The sequence below is a fragment of the Patagioenas fasciata genome, chromosome 8, assembly GCF_037038585.1.
Source record: "Patagioenas fasciata isolate bPatFas1 chromosome 8, bPatFas1.hap1, whole genome shotgun sequence".
Classification (NCBI taxonomy): domain Eukaryota; kingdom Metazoa; phylum Chordata; class Aves; order Columbiformes; family Columbidae; genus Patagioenas; species Patagioenas fasciata.
In genome coordinates this window covers 23244074-23266941 of record NC_092527.1, presented here as the reverse complement: position 1 = coordinate 23266941, position 22868 = coordinate 23244074, and the positions used below count along the sequence as shown (strand labels likewise).

Here is a 22868-nt window from a genome sequence, read left to right as displayed (position 1 = left end):
CTGTTTTGTGATCAATGGGTATAAAGAAGATCCCAGCATCTGCCACTTACTAGGAGGTATCTTGGATTTGTGTTACAGTAGGATTGACCTGACCTGCTAGACACACATCCCAAAGGCCATCCCTGTCCTGCAGCTCTTAAAACCAAACAGTAACATGAGACAGTTACCATACATAGGATGGAAGAGCCCAAGGTTATGCTGAACTTGTGCTCAGCATGGTATGTTGCAGTCACAGCTTAACAGCTGGCTCACCTTGGCCTGAGCAGTCTCCACGTCACATCATTTTTACTGCATCATTTCCTTCTTTATGTCATGGTATGGCAGTGTTGTCTATGAGAGTGTTCATTTTGCTGCCTCCTGCTTTTCTGTTTTCCTTCCTGTTAATGCCTCAGTAAGTCTAATCTGGCTGCCAAAAAACCAATCATACCAGATTTATAATCGGCAGAGCATTTTCAGAGCTCTTCCAAATGTTGACTGAAGTTTTGCTTTTGATTAGACCAATATAAAGATTATGTAAGCTGCTGTACTTGAGACACTCTTGAGGCAGCTTTACTGTGAATACTCTGTTATCTATTTACGTCTGACAACAAGTTGAGAAGTGGAAGTTATAGCATGTAAAATATTGCGGAGATCTTGCAGTGGGTCATCTTTGAGCTCTTAGTAATCAGACTGAGCAGAATGGAGGAAGCTCTCAGTAGACAGATGGTTCTGCATAGCGCTGTTGTAATTCACGACAACATTCAACAAATAGTGAAATATTTTTCTTTTATGTTATTATTTTATTTGTTCACTTCGTGATTTGAGTCTGTTTTATTATAGATATTGGGATATTATATAGTAGTTTGTCATTTATGCACTTAGCTCCAAAGTAATGCTGTAACTAGAGAAGAAGCAGAAATGTGTTTGTCTGGTGCAATTTTCTGAATGACACATTATGTTGCCTTGGCCAGAGAATAACCTACCTTGAACAAGAGAGAAGTTGTTTGGTAGCTTGCACTTGGAAAGCATATGGAGGCTTTTGAATGCTAGAGATCCTTCTTGCTGCTTGTTTGACTTGATTTTAAAACTTTAATGTCTGCATCTTTGCCCTTTGAGTTCATGCAGTGCTTCAGAACTGATTGAAAAGTTTCTTCTGTCCTGGTTTCCTGAAGCGCATTGTTCTGGCCAGTTTGGTGCCTAAACAATTGGGCTGCTTCTCGGTTAGGATGATAAACAAACTGAGTTATCCAGCACTGATGTCATTTCTATTTCCTGCAAGGCACGCTCCCAGTGTCCGGGTAATTGTGCAGAAACAAGTAGTGAAGCAGTGGCTTGCAGAGAAGGGCAGCAAGCAGAACTGTCCCATAATTTTTATGGAGAAGAGTGTCCACAAATAAAGCTTATGGCTGGCAAGGTGACACTCATGAATTATAGTGCTTGTGTGAGAAAAGACTAATCTGTCTAAAGCTGTTGGCCTCAATCTAGGATAGCTGGCTGCAGCCAGCATAGACGTTTCTTCTGCTTGCTCCTCTGGTGTTTCTGTAAATTCACTTAGTCTCCAAATCTGGCACTCCAGTAACAACTATTCATTGCTGCCCACTCCTGACCCTGCCTCGTTGCCCAGAACATTGTTTTGGTCAGACTGCAAAGCCTGCTGGCTAGAAGCCAGCTGACACAGATTGGTGAAGGTGTGTGAGAGCCTGTGGTGCATTTTGTGGGGAGGCTAGACTGTGGGGCATTAGGATTTTAACTGAATGCAGCGTGTAACATCCCAGTGAAACTGGACACTGGTGTCCCTGCTGGCAGGTCTATTAAGAGTGCTCTGATTCTGCTAAAGCAAAGAGAGAGGTGTCTGCCTTTCCCAGCAGGACTCAGTGTCTTCATTGGCTTGGACAACTGAAGCTGTCTGATGTGCTCAACATAGTAAGTACTGCCTTGCTGAGAAACAGATTTTTAAATCAAACTCAGTAATGAAACTGTAACTTTGTTTTACTAGCTACCCAAGTTCTGTCTTTCTGGTTTTGTATATGTGTTTCCATTTAACACTATAAGTAAGAGATGGCATTTATCTAACAGGGGCAGGGAGGTCACTCAAGGGCTGGCTGCTCTAGGCAGTTGAGACTTTTTTTGGGTTTTTACGAATTTTACAGAGGCCAAGATGTGAACTTTCTTTAGAGAGAGACAGAAACACCCTGTGCATGCTTACCATTCCATAATCCACTCCAGCAAGTAAAAAGAACCACTCTTGTTTATTTAATCTGAAATAGATCAGTACAAAATGTACAGAAAAAGCAGTACAAATTTACAAATATACATAATTTGCTTCAATTATCAGACTTCACAGTAGTCCATCTTAAAAAAAATCACATTCCTGATACTGTCTCCTCTCACCTTCATAATATTGCACCTGAATCCCACAGTCCAAACAGCTATGTGATGGTTGGAGCTCTGTCCTTGAGCTCTTTGTCAACCACAATTGCCAAACCCCATGTAAAACCCATTACTCAACTACTTCTTCAAATCCACTTGGCACCTCAGTACACTTTCATTGCTCTTCCATGTATCACCACTCATTTAACATATTATTTTAATAGTGAGAATTTGGCTGAGATGAGGCAACAGTTGCAAGTATTTGCTATTTAGAGCTATTAGAAGGCTCGAGGGAAGTTGCTAATGTAGTTGGAAACACTGCCATTTAAGACAAAAAGGTTTATGTTGCTGGCAAAGATTGCATTAGGATGCAAAGCTCTATCAAAAAAGCTATGAAAATACTGAGAATCATTAAAAATTACTTTTTAAATAAATAAATAATAAATAGTAATAAATAAAGTCATCTTAGGACCAGTGGAAATTTAACACTCAATCTGCCTTTTAAAGTAATTTCTTTGCATGTTTGTTTTGCAGTTTTCAGTGAAGGTACTTCAAATAATCCAGTACCATAAATATTTTCACTAAAAATACTATGTTCAGGACTATATTCCTCCAGATTCACTTGAAGCATTTAAAAGCAGCAAAAAGATAGCTGTCTGGTTTCTCTCTTCAGAGCTTGCCTAGATGGACACTCTTATAGGATTTGTCTTTCAGGCTGTTGAATATCTCTTTGGTGCCATTCTGCCACTGAAGAACAAGATCCATAGGGGTTTTCCCTTGCTGGTTAAAAAGGCAGAGGAAGCAAGAGTTAATTTCAGCCAGTGATTTCTGAGTCCTTTGTTCTTCCCTAGAGATTTAAATGGTGTATCTGTCTGCCTGGTGTGAGACCCTTCTGTAGGCACAAGGTCAGACTCTTCTCCCTGACATCTGAGTCCTTTTGCTCTACAGGTCTAGTCCCAGTGCTGTTCAGACTCATGATGAAATCTCCCTGCGTTTCAGTGGTTCTAAGCCATATTAGCAAATAGTGTGGCTAGCAGAGCATGCAGGTGTTTCTTTTGATCTAGTTTAAACTGATGAGGAATACTTTTAGATGAAACCTCAATAAGGCACTCTTCTGTTTGATGGTGAATTCAGATAAGAGTTTGTACTGGTTTAATTAGGTTATGAACCACATGTAAATTAAACAGAAACAACTTTTGTGTGCAGACAAAGTCTGAGAGAGTAAGTCTTTGGCCTTTGGGGCTGTACTTTTCATAGTTTCCTTACCCTGGTGAGAGGTGATGCTGGGAGTGCCCTGCTTTGGAGAGTGTGGGCAGGGAGTAGGGAGTGCAAAGTCCTGCAGTGACTGGTTTCTTCCTTGCACCCTTAAGTTTTGATTGATTGCCAATCAAAAGCATTGATTGGCATTGGTAAAGCCCACTGTCCATTCCACTGCTGCTTGGTTTGGGAGAAAGGGTCTGCAATGTGCTGTGTTTTAACAAGTGGTCACAGAGCTCCAGCAATGCATCTGCTGCTGTTGCAGTGGCTATGAGCAAAGAGTCAGGTGTGGGGCTTCTTAAACTGGAACTCCACTGGGGATGGGGATTTATTGACCAACAGTCTGGTTAACAGCCAGTCACCCAGATGCAGTGCTTGGGCTCACCCTTGGCTGTAGGCTTAACAGAACGGAGATTTCTCTGACAAGCGAAGGTCTTTGGTGTCTCAGTGGTGGTTGAATCCCAGGCATTGTGCAGAGAGCAAGTGTCTGTATGTTCTATCTTTTCAATAAATGATATGTGTAATTAAAATAAATTGCAAAAAGATGTGAAGTTGTTTTAAGTTCCAGCTGATAGGTTCTGATTTTAGAAGAGGCACGGGTTTGTCCTCCCTGACCTCCCCCAAGTTACACTTTTGCTGTGTCAGCTCTGCGTTAATTAACTAAGAAGTCATCTAATTAAGTCTGTCTGTTCACAATAGCCTCTCCTGGCCTTGAAACCCATGAAACTGCTCTGAAGGGAAACATATTCTAAAACATTTTGAATTACTGCTTTTTTGGTTTTGCTATTACTTACGCAGTTCTTTATAGTTAGATCAGCTCCATAGAGAATCAGCAGCCTGATCATTTTGTAGCGGTTCAGCCTGACAGCATCGTGCAGCGGTGTGTCACCTTCCTGGGGGCAGGAGACATGGACCACAGTGTCAGTCCCGCTGGCCCAGCACCACAGTGCAGACTCAACCGCATAGCCAGGGATCATTACAGGTAAGTGGAACTGTCAAGGCAGAGAGCAGCTTGATACTCCCTGATAGCTGACAGGTAAGAAATTGTTGGTACTCACTCTGTCTCTGGCATTGAGGTCTGCTTCACAGGCAATGAGGTGCTCCCCACAGTCATACTGACCCGTCCTCACAGCCACGTGCAATGGGGTGCTGAGCAGCTGAGGGGCAGGAGGAGCAGGCAGTCAGTGGAATGGAACAGGTAAAGACCACTTGAAGAACGGCCGACAAAAATTATCTATTTGGAGTAGGGGTCAGCTTTGCATCTACAATTTAAAAAGCTGCAAAGTCCCAGAAGAACATACCTTGTCTCTTGCATTTCTGTTTATTCCTTTGTCCAGAAGGAATTTCACAACATCCAGGTTCCCCCCTCGACAAGCCCAGTGCAGGGCTGTAGATTCAAGCTGCAGCAGGAAAAACAAAAGGAAAGTAATTTAATTCATCATTATGTTTTTTAAAAGTTAAATAATTCTGATCAAATTTCTAAATTAATGCAAAATAATTTTCATGCAATTTACCCTAAAGCACTTCACTGTGATCACTGAGTTGCTTCTAGTAACAGCTTTTCTTATTTTGCCCTAATTTCTTTTGTACTGTGAGTTTCTCACTCTTCACACTCACTGCATATTTCTCTTAAAGACTGAAATCTTGGCAACACCACTGTGAGAGAGGATGTGTTTTGTCTATTCTGTGAACTTAGAAGTTATCATTAGCCGGGTATGTTTGTTTGTTTGTTTTCTGGCTTGTATGTGCTAGTTAATATTTTTTATTTGATGCCTTTTGGCTTGTAAAATGCATAGAACATGGAGTTCGAGGGAAAGAACAGTTCTCTTTTTAAAAAATGAAAACTTATGTAGGTCCACAAAGTGAATTAGAACCCTTCTTCCCTCCAAGATTCACTTTCTCTCCACTCAGCTCTGCCAGGAGGGGTGGAATGCTCTACCTGTTGTTCCTCCTGTTTCTTACACTAGCTATGAGCACTGCTGGGTTAAGCAAGAGGGAGCAAGGCTGGCTGGTTCCAGCTGTTTAGCAGAGGGATAAATAGCTGGGAGTGGAGAAGCAACAAAACCAGCTGCAGAAGCAGTTGAACCTCAGCTACCTGTGTAGCCGGCATTCCAGAGGAGCCAGGGGTCTCTTCTGAGAACAGCCTTGAAATCCTGGTGGAGAATGTACGCGTTGTCCTGCCCCCTGGATACAGGCATGGGACAATGGTGTCTCCAACACCTGCCAGCAGGTTGGAGCAGCAGCCTGACCTCAGCTCCCTTTCCCTATGCTAGGAGATGTTTGTGGTAGTCTGCTGTCCAACATGTTCCTCCCTTTCCTGCATTTTCTACTTTGGCAAAAGGAGGCAGACACCCCTTCCTGAAACCTCTTCTCAGAAATGGCATTTTAAGGGTAAACTTACAAGACGTTGCAACAGTCCTATAGGAAGCACTTCTATAAGTGCTTCTCTTGGCATTTATGAAACAATGAGCAATTTTTTTAAAGAAGTGTAAGTTGTTGTACATACCATGTCTTTCTGTTCAAGCTGGGCTCCAGCTTCCACCAACTTTTTCACCACCTCTAGATGTCCTTCAGAGCATGCCCTGTGCAATGCAGTGCGTTTGTACTGCAAATTGCAACAGTATGAAGTCAGATATTAAATGTGGCACCAAAAAAAATTCTTTAAATCTTTTCTCCCCTCCTCCCTAGGATGGCAAATATGCTGATTCATTTTCAAGAGCTAATACATTTGAGACCTGAAATCTGCTAAGTTTTAATAGCATCCTGTGAGATGAGAGCTGCCTACCCAGCATTTTAAAGGGTGTGAGAAATATCTGCAGTATGGCATTCAAATTTAAAATTATGCCTGTTGATTTCCACCATCCAACATGATAGCTGCGTTTTGCAAATGCTTGTGCATTATGGAGAGGAGGGCAGGCAGCATCACTTTCTTTGTTGTTCTGCAGACAAATTTCTTGCCTGTTCATCTGTAGCATTGGAAGACCACCTGCTACAGAAAATCAGGGTCTCCTGGTCACCAACAGTTTGCTTTTAAATATAAAGATTCTTTCGAGGTCATATTACTTTGACTAGAGAACTTAGTATACAAAACTTATGGTGTTTATTTACTCCCCCTACCCTTTTTTCTCCTCAAAAGTGTGGAAGCTACAAAACCTAGTAGTAAATGTTATTTTTGCTTTGTAATAACCTCTCATCTGTAGCAGGCCTTGTAGTAAGAAGGAAGATTGTACCTGATCACAGACATTTGGATCACCTTTGTCTGACAGATATTTTTCAATTACTAGCAGCTTATTCTCCAGTGCAGCTCTAAAGAATGTGGGTATATCCACTGGTCCTGTCTGATGGAAAGAAATACACAGAGCATAAATGTGTGTGGCACAAAACCCCATCGATATTTTCCAAGAAGAAGGTACTTTGAAGTAACTTACAATAACTTCTGGTTCAGGTTCCTTTACAATGGGAGCTTTCACTTTCTTGCATTTTTTCTTCTTCTTCAACTGAATGATTTTTTCAAGATCCTCCAAGTTTTCAAGTTTTGACCTCTGTTCTAATTTCTTTTTATTCAGCTGAAACAAATCAGGGAAGCCAGCAAGTTGAGCTGAGTGTGACCACCTCTCCCCTTTGGAGTGACAGGAGAGTGTGTGCTACTATTCAGCCAAACTCAGCTAAGACCAGATGAAATTTGAAGTAAGTTGTCTTCTTTTGAAAAAAACAAAACAGCCTAGGGCTAATTGGCCATTAGAATAAGTTACTAAGTGTGTGAGAAATTCTACATCACCCATAGTTTTTCATACGCCATTGAACCTCTTCCTAGCTGCTGCTTCAGCTGTATGTTTTGGGATATATAGCATGAATTTTTGGTTTGTGTTAGGCCACGGGCCAGAACAGCACTGCAATCCTTTCTGGCCCAACAATTTAAGAAATCTCATGTGTATATTATAGGAGCTGGGAAGCTCCTGCACTTTTACTTGACTTCCACCAAGTGTTTTTTCTTCAACCAGTTTTATGATGTAGCCCCTGATTTATTGCAACTTAATCCTCTTTGATGAAAAATATACCCTAAAGTGAAAAGCAAGTTTTATACCAATCTTAGCATTTCAGTCAGCAAAGGTTCCGTTTTGGTAAGCTACAAAGAATGCCCCCAGTGTCCTTGGAGGGGTAGTTCAGTACATGTTTAACACTTCTTGAAGCCTGCTTGTAAAAATCACCCCTGCATGAAGTCGGCATGGGGCACTGGTAACATGAAGAGCAAATGTGTTGCCTGAACTGAGATCCCAGGTAGCATGAGATGTCCTTGACTTCAGATGGGGGATTCACAAACAAGGGATAACTCAGGGTGAATACAGATGACAGATTCTGTCCCATGGTATAATTAAGGGTAAATACATTAGTGAGACCCTGCCATATGGTATACATTTTTTTTAACTGAATTCTTATTCAGGTTATTTCCACATCTTCTTTTTATCATTCTCTGCATTTAGGGTTTGATCTGTAGATCATTGATCTAATGGAAAACAATTATGTTGGCCAAGTGGACTGTGGATCAACTGGAAACCCAAAAAGTTTTTAGGACCCTGTTTTGGAGGAACTCGGAAAACTTCCATAGTGAGTAATGATGTCTCTGTTGAAGGTGAAGATCAGTAGTGTTTATTTTAATACTTCTGAGGCCCACCTTCCCAACCTTCTTTTTTTCAGAACAGAGTCTTATGCCTCCTGCTAGTTAGACTTTTTCATTCCCAAATCACTTTAACCTTTTAGGCCAGATGGTTGCTTATTCACCAAAGAATTTAAGATGTTACAGCTACTATATTTTTTGGGGGGGAAAAAAAAAAAAAAGTCAGTTCTTCAGGACACTGAGAGAATTGTCATGCTCCAGGAATACAAAATGGTTCTTTTCTGTAGACCAGTATTCCTTTCATTTGTAACTGTTTTTCTCAAATGTGCTAGTAAGTATAATGTATTGTTTTCATAAAAAGAGCACCTTCATGGTAGCTAAGGCTTCTGGCTTCAGAAATGCACTCTTACATCTTCCTTGGGGTAGTTATATTTGATGGCAGTCATCAGATGTGCAAGCTGAAGGAGACTTACTGGCTCTGATTGCTTCCCCCTTACCATCAGATAACAGCAGATGACTTTGGGCAGGAAGGAGCCCCTGGGGATTCGGTCAGACATTATAGGGGGAGTTTTGGGTTCTGCTTCACAGCATTACTGCCTGCATCCATAGGCTACAGGAGCCAGCATCTCTCCATGGCCTTCAATGGACTTTAGACCAACTTCTTCTGGTTGTAATCTCCCAAGAGTTTTATCTAGCTCACCACACATGTATTTCTAACTTAGGCAAACTTCAGGGGCTGCAGCAGAAAGTGCACACAGGAAGATAAAAAAACAAGCACAAAACCCAAGAGCCTACCTCTGCTTCTATTTTTTTCTCCCTCTTGTAAGCCAGATCACCTCGATTCAGTGAGTGTTCAGGGACGGTCTTTAGGTCCTCCTGCTTCTCTAGTCTTACAGCAGCTTCATACTCTCCATTTTTGAAGTCCTCAGGGAGGAAACTGCTAGTCTCTTTATCATCCACGTTCTTCCCAGTCACCTGTAAAAGCAAACATGATATAATATAGGCAGCAGCAGCCAACCCTGGGAATATGGATTACCCAGGGGCTAATTACATGTCATTCCTGTCCTGCCCCAGGAGTGTGTGACAGACAGAGTGCAGACCTCATGCAGCCTGTGTCTGGATTAACTGTGTATGCGAATGCCTAGAGCCATCTCACAGGCAGATCCCCTGCATCCACACAGCAACCCCTCTTGGATTCTCCAGGTCTTGGGTCAAGATCCTTGAAGCCAACTCATGGTCTGACTCTCTCCTTGAGGCTAAGGTTCTGCTGTACTGACAAAAGTCAGTGAGCTGGGAAGAACATCTCTTTTTTTCGCTTGGGATTTTGTTGTTTGTTCACTTGCCTGCATGTGTGAGACCCATCAGAAGGCTGTAAAAAGTGGTGGTGGAAAGAGCCACCCTGACCAGCCACCAGCACCCTGCAAGTGTTGAGCAGGGGAACAGAGCAGGTAGAGTGGGAGGAAAGGCTTTCTCCCTTGAGACCTTACAGTTTTATTGAAACACATCCAAGGCAGTTAAATCAGGTTGCTGAGTAATTTCAAGGCTGGTTTTACTCATCATTGTCAGTACCAAAGTCCCCATTTATACCATTCAGCAAAATAGCGTAAGGTAGTTCCTGTGCAGAAGCTGCATGATGCTGTGCAGTAGCAGGACTTTCAATAGCTTTTGGAAACATTTCTGAAATTGGATTAAGTGTGTACAAAGAGATAATATGTCAAATTTAGTAGAGGCTGTTTTGTATTTTGAGAGTGGTTCAGTAAATTAAAGTGTCCTAGACTGCCTTTCCATTCAGTCACCCTGTAAAATTGTGTTTGTTATAGAGTTTAACACTAGAGAAACTGTCAGGGCCTTGCCAAATAATTTAAGGCAGCATTAACTACTTAGGCTAGATGGCATTGCATCTTAACAAAGCCATCAGGGAAGAAAAGTGGTTTCTGTATGATGTTTTAGTGTTTTACTGGATCACTCCCATTTTACCAGTTTATTGATGTAATCAGGAATTTGTAGTCTGAACCCTACAGTGGAATGTTCCATTACTTGTGGTTTGGTTTAGACATTAATTTTTGGTGACTTGTTATGCCATGTACAGCAGTACATGTAGGAACTATTAGTTTAATATTAGAAAAGAATACTTATTACTAAACTGTTAGTTTAGATTTGGAAAATACTTAGGTTTCTCTGTATTGATACCTCCTCCCAGTTCCTTACTGGATTGGAATTACTCAATGTGATTATGAAGTTAAAACCAACTAAAATCAAGGTCAAAGGAAAAAACATAGCTAAATTTTGGTCAGTATCTTCTTCCTCATGAACTATGTTCTGATGCAAACTCCAAACAGCTATGTAGTTGTATCAGTGGTGAGCTCACTTTCCAAGGAAAAGTTAAAGTGAGAATATAATAGGATAACATACAATACATGTTTTACACCTAGAGTACAGTAGGGCTGGTAACCTGCTAAATCACCTTGATGATCCACAAAGGTTTTCTCTCTCTGCCTGGTATAATGACAGTCTAGAAAGAAAAGTAATTTCTAATAAATTAAAGAAGGTTGTACCTACCAGATCTTCCACTTTCATCATCATCATATTTGCTGGTGTTTGAAGGCTGCACTCCTGTATGGCTGAAACTCCCAAGTGCTGAAGCCAGCTCTGCAGGGACCACCACACTGGCTTTGCTTATATATCTGTGGGAGAACTGTGCTTGAATGAGATAATCTTCCAACCTGGGAATCCAAGTATGCCCCCTGGCCTTGCCAGCTGAGAGGTGGGCTCACGCTCATTCCAGACATGTTAACGAGCCAGATCTGGTGTCGGGGCCGGGAGGAGGGCGTCAGCGGGGCGCGGAAGGGTGAGCCTCACAGTCTCACCACAGTATGTGAATCAGAATGAAATGTGAGCTCATCATTCCTTCGGCAATGACTGCACAGCTCAGCAATGCGAGTCATTCCATGTTCCCAGTGCCCACTAGGACAGCTGTGTGTTGATATAGCATTATAACTTCATCTTCTTTTTTTATTTATTTTTTTTTAACTGACATTCAGATGACTGTAAGACACTGGAAAGGGTAAGTGGCTTATGTATGGTACTTGTACTAATATCTTCCTGATAAATGGATGGTGATCCCTTAAATCTCGGAAAGCCATTCTTTTCTTTGCTATTTATTCTTGGATGATAAGCAGTTTTAGGGGAAAGGATCTTCCTCATCATGATGACAGTCTTCTATATTTGTTGGAAGGAATTTTCTGAAGGGATTACTAAACCAGAATGATGTCTCTGGTGCTAAAAGGGCCTATGACATAGTAAGTTACAATCAGTGTAAGATCTCAAAATGGCAAGATTTGCATTTTTCTGGGACTTTGTTAGTGATCATAAACAGAAAAATAAATTATGTCCTATAATGCCAAAAAAAAAAAAGAGTAAAACTAACACTGTTTTCTCAGGTAATATTTTCCTTTTGGGTCTGAAAGAACAGGGGCATGGAAGTGATTTGTTCCATTTTGGAGATAAGATGGGATACAGACAGATATATAGAGATGATACGTGTGTTTTGGCTAAAAGGTGTTACTGGGTTCTTTGGAAAAGCTTTTCTTATGCTGTGATTCAGAGTAGCCCAAAAGCAGGAGAATGAACACCAGCAGAAGACGATTTTGTGAAAGGAAGATGCACTTATCTTTACATTTATAGTGTGGATAAATGCCAAGAAAAATCAGTTATGTCATTTTGTGATGCTTGGAGCTCCTGTCTGATGAGGTATAAGCCTGGGTGTAGGCATCCAGGTCACCTGTCTGAAATGAATACAACTGCTCAGGTGCTTCAAGTACAGCATGTACATAAATGCTTCACCAAATCAAGACCTAACTATCTTGAGTGTTGTTTATATCATTAGCATCATTAGCATGCTGCGTTCCTGTCACTGACCTTTCAAGGTGTCTCTGTTCTGAACTGTCTCCCAGTAATCTGAGTACATCCAAACTTGTTTTCTAGTGCCCATCATACCTATGCCCTCCCTTTCCCTGAAATGAAGCTGGACATCAGGTGGTTCCTTTACTACTCAGAATATATATGACATTAGAGGATGAGCCCCAGAACTAAAATAGAGTATGTGGCAGCAAGAGAACCTTTCAGAACATTTTTTTCCAAACCTAAGTACAGCCAGGCTATCATTCCCCCAGAGTGGAATGTCCTGAATCACACTGCTCACCTTTTTTTCACAGCAGTTTTGTACTCCTGCTATATGTCTCTTTGAGAGACATACAAGACTTATGAGAGGCAGCTCAGTTTGGCTTTTTCTTGCTTAGAAATGTGCTAAAACAGCTTATCTTGTCTGTTTCGTTCTGTGATTCTTGTTTGGGAGATTGTCTTGAAATGCACAGTCCTAACAGCCCTAACCGCTTCTGGTTTACTGGAAACAGATCACAGTGGAGAACTGATGCGGGAAGAGAAATTTAGGACTTGTTAACAGTTTGCTTTAAGAACAAAAGCTGTTGCTTTAAGAACTGCAAACTACCTCCAGCCCCATTGTATTTGAAACTTACTTTTGTTTTTTCTTTTTGGTCTGAAATATGAAACTGGCTCAGCAAAACCTAAAGTGAATGGTTTAAGTGGATAGATCTTTCTTTGCAAATGGTATGTAAGTCCAGAGCCCAGAGTATCTTTACAGTAAACCTCAGTGTTCTACGGGGAAGCACAAACCCACTTCTCACATCATGAGTGCTACCAGAAACCCCCAGCTGCAGTCATTAATTATCTTTAAAACATCCTGTCCCTGATGACTCAAAGAATAATAAAGAATAGAAAAAAATCTTCCTTGATTATTCTGAGTTTCTGTATAAAAATGGTGGCACATAGAAACCCACTTTAACCGAAGACTGGAGTCTAAATTAACCTCATAATAAATGTTTTTAAGCTAAAATTCATGTAAACTAAGGTAGCGCTATTGAAATAGTAGAAATGCATTGCTTGATATCAGCTAAGACTCTGAGCCGGATGCTTGTTGCTATTGCTTAATATTGGAGGAGGAAGTTGTATAATGAACTTGCAACCTTGTGTTGGACTGTAACCACTTAATCACCTTTCAACAAGTGATTTCTTGTTAAGGTGGAAATAGCAGATGGTCAGTGGGAGATGTATAACTGGAATCTGAAAAACTCTTGCCACTTCACTAAAGCATAAGGGCAGAGCAATGATCTGCAAGGTGTAAGGCAATCAGATATTGTCACAAAAAAACAACTTTACAGACAAAACCACAAAAAGGCAGTAGACTCAGCATGACAAAGAGAAAATTATATGGCACACCCTGTTCCCTGCTATCAGAAGAGAAGTTGTCTGAGTAGTGTAAAGAATTTTTGTAATTAATATTTTAAAGAGGTTAATGGTAGAGTGAAAGTGTTATGTGTGATACAGATTATATTACCACCTCCTGTCAAGTGTATTACCATCATGTTTTCAATGTCGTCATTGCTGTACATGGCTACCTTACGTTTCCCAGCATTCTGCCCTTGGCTGTGTCCTTGCATCTGAAGATGTTGCCCTTTGGAATGCCGCTGTGCCTGGCTGTCTCTGTCCATCTCCTGCTGCTAAATAAGTAAAGGTATGGAAAAAATCAGTTGCTGGGGAGTGGTTTTGCATCAAAAAGGGTATTAATCCAGCAAACAATGTTCCACGTGTATGCAGTCAAGGAGAACTTCATACCCAAGGTACACCTCAGAAGCAGAAACCTATAGTTTACTCCAGCTGAATTAGCGGGCTGTTGGTGTGTGATAACTTGTTCATTTCTCAGTATATATGAGCATCCACCATGCTTTTTTAGATGTTTGCTTTCCATAAAAGGCAGAAAACACTTTAATTTGTCTACCATACACTCCGATATTGTCAAAAAGCAGTTTGGATATAAGTTAACGTTAATATGCAAATTATATCACTCATGCTCTGACTTTTTCAACATAGTGATACATATGTCTAGCTGCTTTTTCTAAAGTGATTGAGGAATTGCTACATCATCTATTTAAAACAACTTGGAGACTTCTTATCATTGTATATTTTTGTGCACAAAGCTGCTAAAGACAGACATATTCTTTCCTTAGGAAAGCAAATGAACAAACCTGGGAATATAAAATTAGTTTTAAGTCCAAAATAAGAAGATGAGAAATTATTAAATTAAAGCATGGGGCTATAAATTCTGCTTCTTCAGATCTGTTGTTATGAAAGAAACAAGCCATAGTCTGGCAGGTTGCTGGCCTGGCCAGCACAGTCAGTCCTCTGATGTCAAAAGCCAAGTCAGCAATGAGTCTATGGTTGCACCATGTACTGTAGGGCTTAAAAAAACCCTCCTCAAATGATGTTAGGGTTGGGGATAAGGAAAGGAAAGGAAAGGAAAGGAAAGGAAAGGAAAGGAAAGGAAAGGAAAGGAAAGGAAAGGAAAGGAAAGGAAAGGAAAGGAAAGGAAAGGAAAGGAAAGGAAAGGAAAGGAAAGGAAAGGAAAGGAAAGGAAAGGAAAATTAAAAGACAAATTTAAAAAATCACAGGGTTTGTTTGTTTGTTGTTTTGGTTTTGTTTTGTTTTTTTAAACAAGGGATTTGAATTTATCTGAGGCCTTGAGCTTTATAATGATGGCATTTGTATGACATGTGAATCTGGCTAATTCATCTTAGTGGGTTTCAGTCAACAAGCAAATGCAACAAAACACTCCAGAAGGGTTGTTATCTGTGGTCAAACGGGTTTATCTACTGACTGCTTGGCTTTCCTAGTCAGCAATACGGGTAAAGGTCCTGCTGCTCCAGCACACCTGTGTTGACGCTCTGTTCACCTTTTACTACATTTTTGTGTGGTCAAGGAAGTATGATATTCCCTCAGCTGCTGCAAAAAGGCTTTTCTGTATCAATATGGAGTTGTCTAAAAGGTTTCTGCCATTCATAAATACTCCAGAACACATCCAAATCAGTCGAGAAAGGAAAACTGCTTAAAGTAGAGAACTGCAGAAGTTATTATCCTTACAATAAAAGCATGTCTACAAATCTTGGTCACTTAAGTCATGATCCAACAGGTGCCTACGTCAGCCAGCTGCTCTGCAGTGAAGCGTAGCCAGTGCTTTTGATTGGCAGCAAGGGAGAATTCAGCTTCCCTCCAGAGAAGCTGTGACATTTTAAAACTTAATTCTTATTTTTAATTTCACACTAACTTAAAACCTCCAGTTATTGAATCTTGCTTTACTTTTTTCTGAAAGCTTCTAGGTTCTCCCTCTCACCCAAGTACTGCAGTATCTTTTTGCTGTGTACTTGTAAGTGGATGCTATAGTTTTGGGAGATACAAACATCCCTCTGAAATGCTGCATAGCATGTGCAGGACTCTTCCTTGTTTATGCAGAAAAAAATCAGTTCCTAGCTGTCCTTGTCTCCATTTACATAGGAAAAGTAGCAGTTCAGGAGACACATGAGGACTCCACTGAGCAGCAGTGCCAGACTTCATGGGCTGAGAAAGGGATGGTAACCTGCATCTGGCTGCTTCAATTTTGGGAATTCCACTCTGGAAAAGTAGCAAGTTTTGTGTGGGGCTGCTTACCAGCAGTGGCCAAATATAATCCAACCATTGTGTTTCCCCGTAGCATTATATTACAGCACATGTTGAAATGGTTATCTAACAGGATTCCCAAGTAGCTCTCCAGGCAGAATCAACCAAGTTACAGTCATAACAAGAGATAACAGGGAGGACCTTGGGAGGTCATCTAGTCCAAGTTTCTGCTCAAAATAAAGTCAAACTTGAATTCAGGTAACATTCCTCAGAGCTTCATGCAGTCAGATCCTGAAAACCTCCAAGGATACAAATTTCATGACATCCCTGGCCATCCTGATGCCATGCCTGGGTATCCTCATTGTGATTTTTTTTTCCTTACATTCAGTTGAAAATGTCCCTGTTCAATTTATGATCATGTTTTCTCATTCTCTTCCTGTAAACCTCTATAAAGAGCCTGGCTACTCTTTCTTGGTAACCTCCTTGTAGGCTGCTCTTAGTTTACCTGAAACCTTGTCTTCTCCAGGCTGAACAAGTCCAGTTCACCAGCCGTTTCTTACACAGTAAATGCTCCAGTCCCTGACAATCTCGGTACTGATTTTACATCATTGTTTGGACACGTGATGAAAATACTAAACGATGTTGTACCAGGAACTGATCCTTGTGGGAATCTGCTGGAAATAGTTCCCCTCGTTACTCTCACCGCTTTGCGATCTGTCAGTGAGCCAGCTTTTAGTTCTTCCAAAGTACATCCTTTTAATTCCATATAATGCATGCTTTTTAATCATACCAACATATGCCATGAGATGAAATGCTTTGGCAAGACCCAAGTAAACTGCATTAACATGAATGCTACTCTCAACCAGACCTTTCATCCTGTGAAAAGAGACTTGTTTAAATAGATCTGCTTTGCATCCAGCCACATGGATTGGCGTTTGTTGCATGTAATGTGTCTAATTCTTTCTTCATAAAGCTTTTGTTAACTCTTCCCCCTGTTTTCCTGGAACTGAATCAGGTCAGCCTGCCTGTTGTTCTCTTTCATCATTTTCAGCCATTCAAAGTATCTTGGGAGCTAAGGAGAACAAAAAGGAGCTTCTCTGCTTGGCTGGCCTGTGAGATCTCTGGATGCAGCCTAAGCAGATGCTCTACCTCAGGGAGGTTCCTGCATCTTGTGAATAAAAGAGAGCACGGGGAATCAAGGTGAGAAAGAATCAGATGGATTTTGCTTAAAAATAGGAGAATGTTTTCATAGAACATTGACTTTTGTAATCTCTTACCAACACAGTAGTATGTCCAACACTAGCATAATACATGTACTCAGGCATAGCAGCCTCTCACTTGTTTATTGAAAACATATCCTCTATAATGTTAGAAACCAGGTTGAGGAGATTTTGAAAATCACTTACCTGGAAAAAAAACCAACTGTTTTATGTGGGGTTTTTTTGGTAGTGGTGTTTTTGTTGCTGTTGTTGGTTTTGTTGTGTGGTGGTGGTTTTTGTTGTTTTTGTTTGTTTGTTTGTTTGTGGTTTTTTTTATTTGAATTCACATTGCAATTAAAATGTAAATGCATAAATCTAGTTCACATTAAATTTGCTGAACAGCTTTTTCACTCCCTTTCATGAGATGAGGTTTCATTGGCAGTGAGATATTATTGGATTTGTATCCAAGCTATTTTTAACAAATATCTCCTTTGATTGCCATAATACCAGGGAGGGTGGAAAAGCACTGGTGCAACTTTGGAATTACATTACATCACATTATGCTGGTCATCCTCATGAGGCTAGAGGGTAAGTATTTCTGTGACTGCAAACAATTCGTTACAGGTACAGTGCAAATACTAAAAATGCAATTTGAGTTTAATTTTAGAGAAGAGAGTAATTAAAACAAAACCAAAACCAAGCAAAAAAAACCCCAAACCCACCTTCTCCTCTGAAGTATCATAATCACAGGCAAATTTATGCCAGGTGATGAACCTGGAAAAAACCTTGTGCTCTTCTGTAACACAGAGAAGTTTTACAGGAGTCTGTTATGAGACTTTGCCGTGGGATTTCTGTATTCTGTTTTATTTCAGGAGAAAATGTAGGGAATGCTTGAAAAAGGAGGAAAGAGGAGTGTATAATCTAAATTGGTTTCTCTGGGCCTGCAAACTGCAATGTATTCATCTGCAGGCACTATGTTTAGTAAGTTGTTATTTCACAAGAGAAAAAACAAAAAATTTCCCTCAGAGCTATTTGCACTTAGCAAAGGCATCTTCACACCAGAGCCAGTTGGATAAGGAGACCATAGGCTAGGCTCTTTCCCCAAAAAATCTGTTGTTATCCAAATTAAAGAACTAGAAATGTGACTAGGTTGTGACTAGCCAGTTCTTGCTGTAATAAGCCCATACTCTGTCCATAACTCACCCTCTAAAAAATTTTCTATGAGCTTTGCTTTTTTTCCCAATCCTTTTTAGATCACCTGTATGGCAAAGCCAGTGTAGGGGTAGGCTGTTCTAACTGTAACAGGAAAGAAATGCCAATGAGAGTCTTCTTTTTCCTCCTCCCAGGGCATCAAGGTAGAGGAATCAGGACAACATTAATCCAAATGAAACACTGAGTTTCATGGTGAAGAAATGTAAAAACAGATACATATTTTCCTCTTTCTGATGGATGCAAGAAAAGCAATCAAGCAACAGGGAACACTGAAGGGCATTCTCATTTATCTATGCCCAGCTTTTCAGATAGCCAAGGATTCTCACTAGATGACCACAGGAGTGAATACATTCAGTGATGTTCCCGTCTGAACAGAATGAAGAGGCCACTGCCTTTGCTGGTGCTCTGATTCAGACCACTGCGTTCCCTTTATTTCAAGGGAGTGACTGTTCAATTCTGTTGAGTAACCTTTTGCTTTTGTATCACATTGCATGACAAGGAGAGGAAAGGGCATTGCTTTCCCGCTTAGCAGCACAGGTTGGAAAACTGGTCTGGAGGATATAAGAAATCACCCAGACCTTTGACAAGAAACTGCAATTTGTGAAACAGCACCATTTTGGCTAGTTGTTTTGTTTTCTTCATACAGTCTCTCTACAATTCTTAGCTTTGGCATAAAGTGGAAGAGAAATGCTGAAGCATTGCATACTTGTCTAAATTCCACAGGGTTCCCAGCTTTCCTGAAGTGAGGAGGTATAGCACATCTCAGACTGACAACAACTTTGTCTGATTTCTAGCCCAAATAGGTGTAGGAAAACATTTTCTCTCCTTTCCAATGTTCTTGAGCCTTAATTGTCAAAGGTCAAACTCATTATTACAGTCAAACTCTTACAGTCTATCATGCTTGCTTGGCATGATAGACTGCTGAGTTTGTAGCCACGTACAGATGAATTGTGGTTCTCCTTGCAATTTCTTCTCTTAGTAATTGAGCATAGAAATCAAAAGAAAAATATTCTGTCTTTCTTGAGGGGAAAAAGAATATTCATTTCAGAGGTATATGACGTTTGTCACTTCTCACCAGAAATTCCTACCGAGCGACCCAGAGACCCGCAGAGATGGAAGATATGAGAATTGTTGCTTTGATCAAAGGTCAAAAAATGAGCAACAAGAGAAAAAATATGTTTTGAAAACGGCCATAATATAGCACTGCCATGTGCTTTGAACACCTACCCAGCAATAGGAACATTATTGGTGTAAGCTGTGTCCGACAATGGTCATTTAATTTCTGCAGGCTTCTGCCATGTGCAGCCTCTGTCCCAGAAGCACAGAGTGACTTCAAACATTGAATTTGGGCTACCAGCTCTAGTAAAACTTGAAGACATGAATCCCAAGCACATGCACCCATGCTTCCTTCAGCTTAATGCCTCAAATTTCATGGAAAATTGTATAGGTCAGTGCTGATAAGGACAGAAATGATTTTGCTTTCACTAGGGATTTTTAAGGGACAAAGAGCACCACAATCTGTATCAACCATAAATTGTTGATGAGAGGATGAAAGCATTGTCTCATCAGAAATTAATGTTTGGCAGAATGAGGTCTCAGGGCATTATAGCATCATTCACAGGAACACATATAGCTATGAAACAGACCTCTAGTCTGTTGAATCAAGCCAATTAATTCCAGGTAAAATACTAGAATGGTCAGTGCCAGTTGATTGAGAAAGTCAAGTCAACTATTAAATGCACTTTGCAAGTGCAAAGGACTTTCTACTTCTGATGTGCACAGCCAGGAACTAGTGGGAGAAAATAGTAGATTTTATCTTTGGATGGAAAATGTGTAGATGAAGCAATTCCTGGATATGAAATCATAAGGCTATAGTGCCAGATTTGATTTTTACTGTCTGAACAATTTTTTCAGAAATGAGGAATAGTAATATGAAGATTATTTTTCCAAAGAAAGAATTTCTAGACAGCTGCAGCATTAAAATTCTGAGATTCAGAGAAGTCTTCTCCTTTCTACTCTGAAGTTAGCATCAAACACCTGCAAATACATCTACAGTCCCAGAGCTACTGAAGAACACGTTTGGTTGCCTACTTTTCTGATGCTGAAAGGGAATAGTCAGAATGCATCTTCCCATGCCTAGCTGTACATTAAAAAAAAAAAAAAAAGTAACCGTCACATTTCTTATATGATGATGGAAGTATATTCATGTTTGTAGTAACTTATGATTTTTTACTACTCAATTTTCCACTGACTTCTCAAAGAACTACTCTTTTTTTTTTACTGAGCTGCTGAAGCAGTAGCGTGCGTGTGTTCATTATGGTCTAGGGCAAGCAATGGTTCTAGAAAACAGCTGAAAGCAAATTTGATTTTGCTCTTCTTTATTACAAGTTGATAAGTATTTAGATAGCAATTCAAGGAAAGCAGCAGGCTTGCTGTGTGATTCTCTCTTCACCGTTTTGCTGTAACATGTCACCTACTCTTTCGAAAATTGACACCACTATTCCCCTCTCCAAGCTTATGTCCCATATCAGAACTCTTGGTGCATGCAACGTGCACAGTGTTTATTTGGTGGCTGGTTGTAAAAGAATGAAAACATTGAAAAAGCTACCTTTATCCCCAGGTGCCAGAAGTCATTAATAAATAAAACTAGAAAAAAACATAATACTTTATAAGGGGTTAAAAAGCAGTTTATTTTTTTAATTACAACTCTACGTTTGAGAATGGCACTTGCTAATCTCTTATCAAAGCATTCTATTTTTCTTTGATCTAACCATAATTTATTGAGAGCAGTTGCCATGGGCACCTGTAAACTCGTTTGAAATCCCTCTATGCATTCCACTCTGTTCTGGGCTGGCATTTTTCCATCCAGCATGGTGAATGTATTCTCCCTTTTGTACATGCATCTCTCATTTGTCTCTCTTGGAGTTACAGGCACTCACAAACACATGAATAGTCTTTTCAAGGACATGTTTTCTTTGTATTTTGTTTCACATGTTCATTAATTAATAAGACTATTTGCTACTTGAGCAGATCTCAGCTGCCTATATTAATGGAGCCTTCAGAATATGTGGAAAAGATAAATATTTTCTTGCTTGTTATTCTTAAAGAATAATGGCAGGGAGATGTGGTAGTGGGTTTCACAGAGTGATAGTGTTTCATTAACATCTATATCACATTCATATTAAAAAAAAAAATTCAAGGGAAAGTTTTGAACTTCAGACTAAGAGCTGGAAAATGGTATAACCTCTGCCACCTGTAAATGCCAAGGCTGAGCAATTTTGAAGCAATCCCATAGTCATTCCATACTTGCAGTGAAGTGCCGGTCTTCCTTACATTTTGCATTGATGGACTGTTGCATAGACTTCGCACAGAACACTCCAGTGAAACATACAATTCTGAAAACTATCTAATACATTCAGAAACTAATGGACCCATTTCTTCCTGAAAATAAAACCAAGCATAGTGGACTTAGCAATTGCATAGCTATCAGAACTCATGGGGGACTTAGGTGCCAGCCTGGAAACAGAATCAGGTAACTTTGCAGGTTCATGACTTGAGTGCACTTCCATGTACACAACAAGGTGACACCTGGGTGGAATCAGTCCATGTGGTGTCTATAGATTTTTTTTTTTAAAGCATAAACCTATAAAGAGACAACTGAACACATGAATAGTCAAGCAATTCTGTGACTAAGCTAAATTACTGCACCATGTTAATCTAGTCATGATGGGTATAGCTATCCCAAGGACACCAGGGTTAGGCAGACTGTTGTGTTGTTTTGGACTCTAACCTCTCCTTGCTTCTCTGGTCCCCGCAGTGAATCATCATACAAAGATGTGCGTGCTGGCTTTTCTTAAAGAAGCATTGCTATGCAGGAGTTTTTCTTATTTCACCCTTTCCATGGTAACATAGGTCTTTCCAGTGATATACAGGTGACTGGCAAACTATAAGCAGTAGATTTTGAAATCCAGTGAAGGCTCCTCACTGTCCCAGTGACAAGTTAGTGTTTACCCTTAAGAAGTTATTTTAAAGTGTTATGACATCATGGCAGGAGAATCAATAAAAACTTCGTAAAAAAAGGAGGTGGTGTCCGGTTATTGTAAAAAAGAAGCATTTGAACTTCTGTTTTGTCTTTGGTGCTTTTATCTCACATGATTATTCCCGTTTCTCATCAGTGGTAAAGAGTGCCAGAGGCTCAGTCAAGGTTGGAACAGGTGACAATAGGTAACTCACCTTGTTGACCTGCTATTCACTCACGTGGCTTCTCTGTGGATGGCACTTACATCTGGCTTCGGATCACACCGGCAGTTTAAGAGCCAGAGGAAGGGTATGCTTCCAGTCTCGCAGAAAGATCAGTTCTCATTTTGACTGTCTTTTTGGATTTAAAGGCCAAGTGCCACTCCATATATTCTGGATAATCAACTTCATCCTGTTCTTTCAGCACAGGCACTTGTTTGAGGAAGAACCAGGCCAATGAATGGGCATGACCAGTTGGCTTTTCCATACATACGAAAGCAGGAAATATGTGAATGGCTATCAAGAAAATAGAGCTTGAGAAAATAGGCTAAGGTAGCAGATAGAAGATCCAACCTCAGCAGAAGTAATCTTTTATTGGGAAAAAAAAATCATGATGAGTACTTTCTCTTAGGCATGCAGTTTCTTTAAGCAGTTACTTCAGTGATCACAGCATTTCTTGGGGAATAATACAAGCTTATGCTATATTCTGTTGA

At 40.3% G+C, this 22868-nt stretch overlaps 1 protein-coding gene and 1 long non-coding RNA gene across 2 annotated transcripts; one reads left to right on the top strand and one right to left on the bottom strand.

Moving 5' to 3' along the window:
• Positions 1-2209: 2209 nt before the first annotated feature.
• ANKRD1 (ankyrin repeat domain 1) lies at positions 2210-10927 on the bottom strand. The gene is made up of 9 exons (XM_065843457.2): positions 10781-10927; positions 9017-9196; positions 7035-7172; positions 6837-6944; positions 6113-6211; positions 4908-5006; positions 4665-4763; positions 4401-4499; positions 2210-3129 (listed from the first exon to the last, which is right to left on the bottom strand). Exons 1-9 carry the CDS (start codon positions 10805-10807, stop codon positions 3019-3021), a joined length of 960 nt encoding a protein of 319 aa, XP_065699529.1. The 5' UTR covers positions 10808-10927; the 3' UTR covers positions 2210-3018.
• A 231-nt stretch (positions 10928-11158) lies between these two features.
• On the top strand, positions 11159-22217 carry LOC139828554 (uncharacterized). The gene is made up of 5 exons (XR_011740297.1): positions 11159-11285; positions 13710-13811; positions 16779-16927; positions 17437-17514; positions 18273-22217. It is a non-coding gene; the product is annotated as an uncharacterized lncRNA (long non-coding RNA).
• Positions 22218-22868: the final 651 nt, after the last annotated feature.

What these genes read in the sequence shown, in the direction of transcription:
- ANKRD1 (XM_065843457.2), bottom strand. Translation starts at nt 10,807, where the DNA reads ATGATGATGATGAAAGTGGAAGATCTG. An exon ending in AACCTGAACCAGAAGTTATT is followed by an intron (nt 6,945 to 7,034) that starts GTAAGTTACTTC and finishes TCTTTCCATCAG; the next exon opens with ACAGGACCAGTGGATATACC. An exon ending in AGCTTGAACAGAAAGACATG is followed by an intron (nt 5,007 to 6,112) that starts GTATGTACAACA and finishes TTCCTGCTGCAG; the next exon opens with CTTGAATCTACAGCCCTGCA.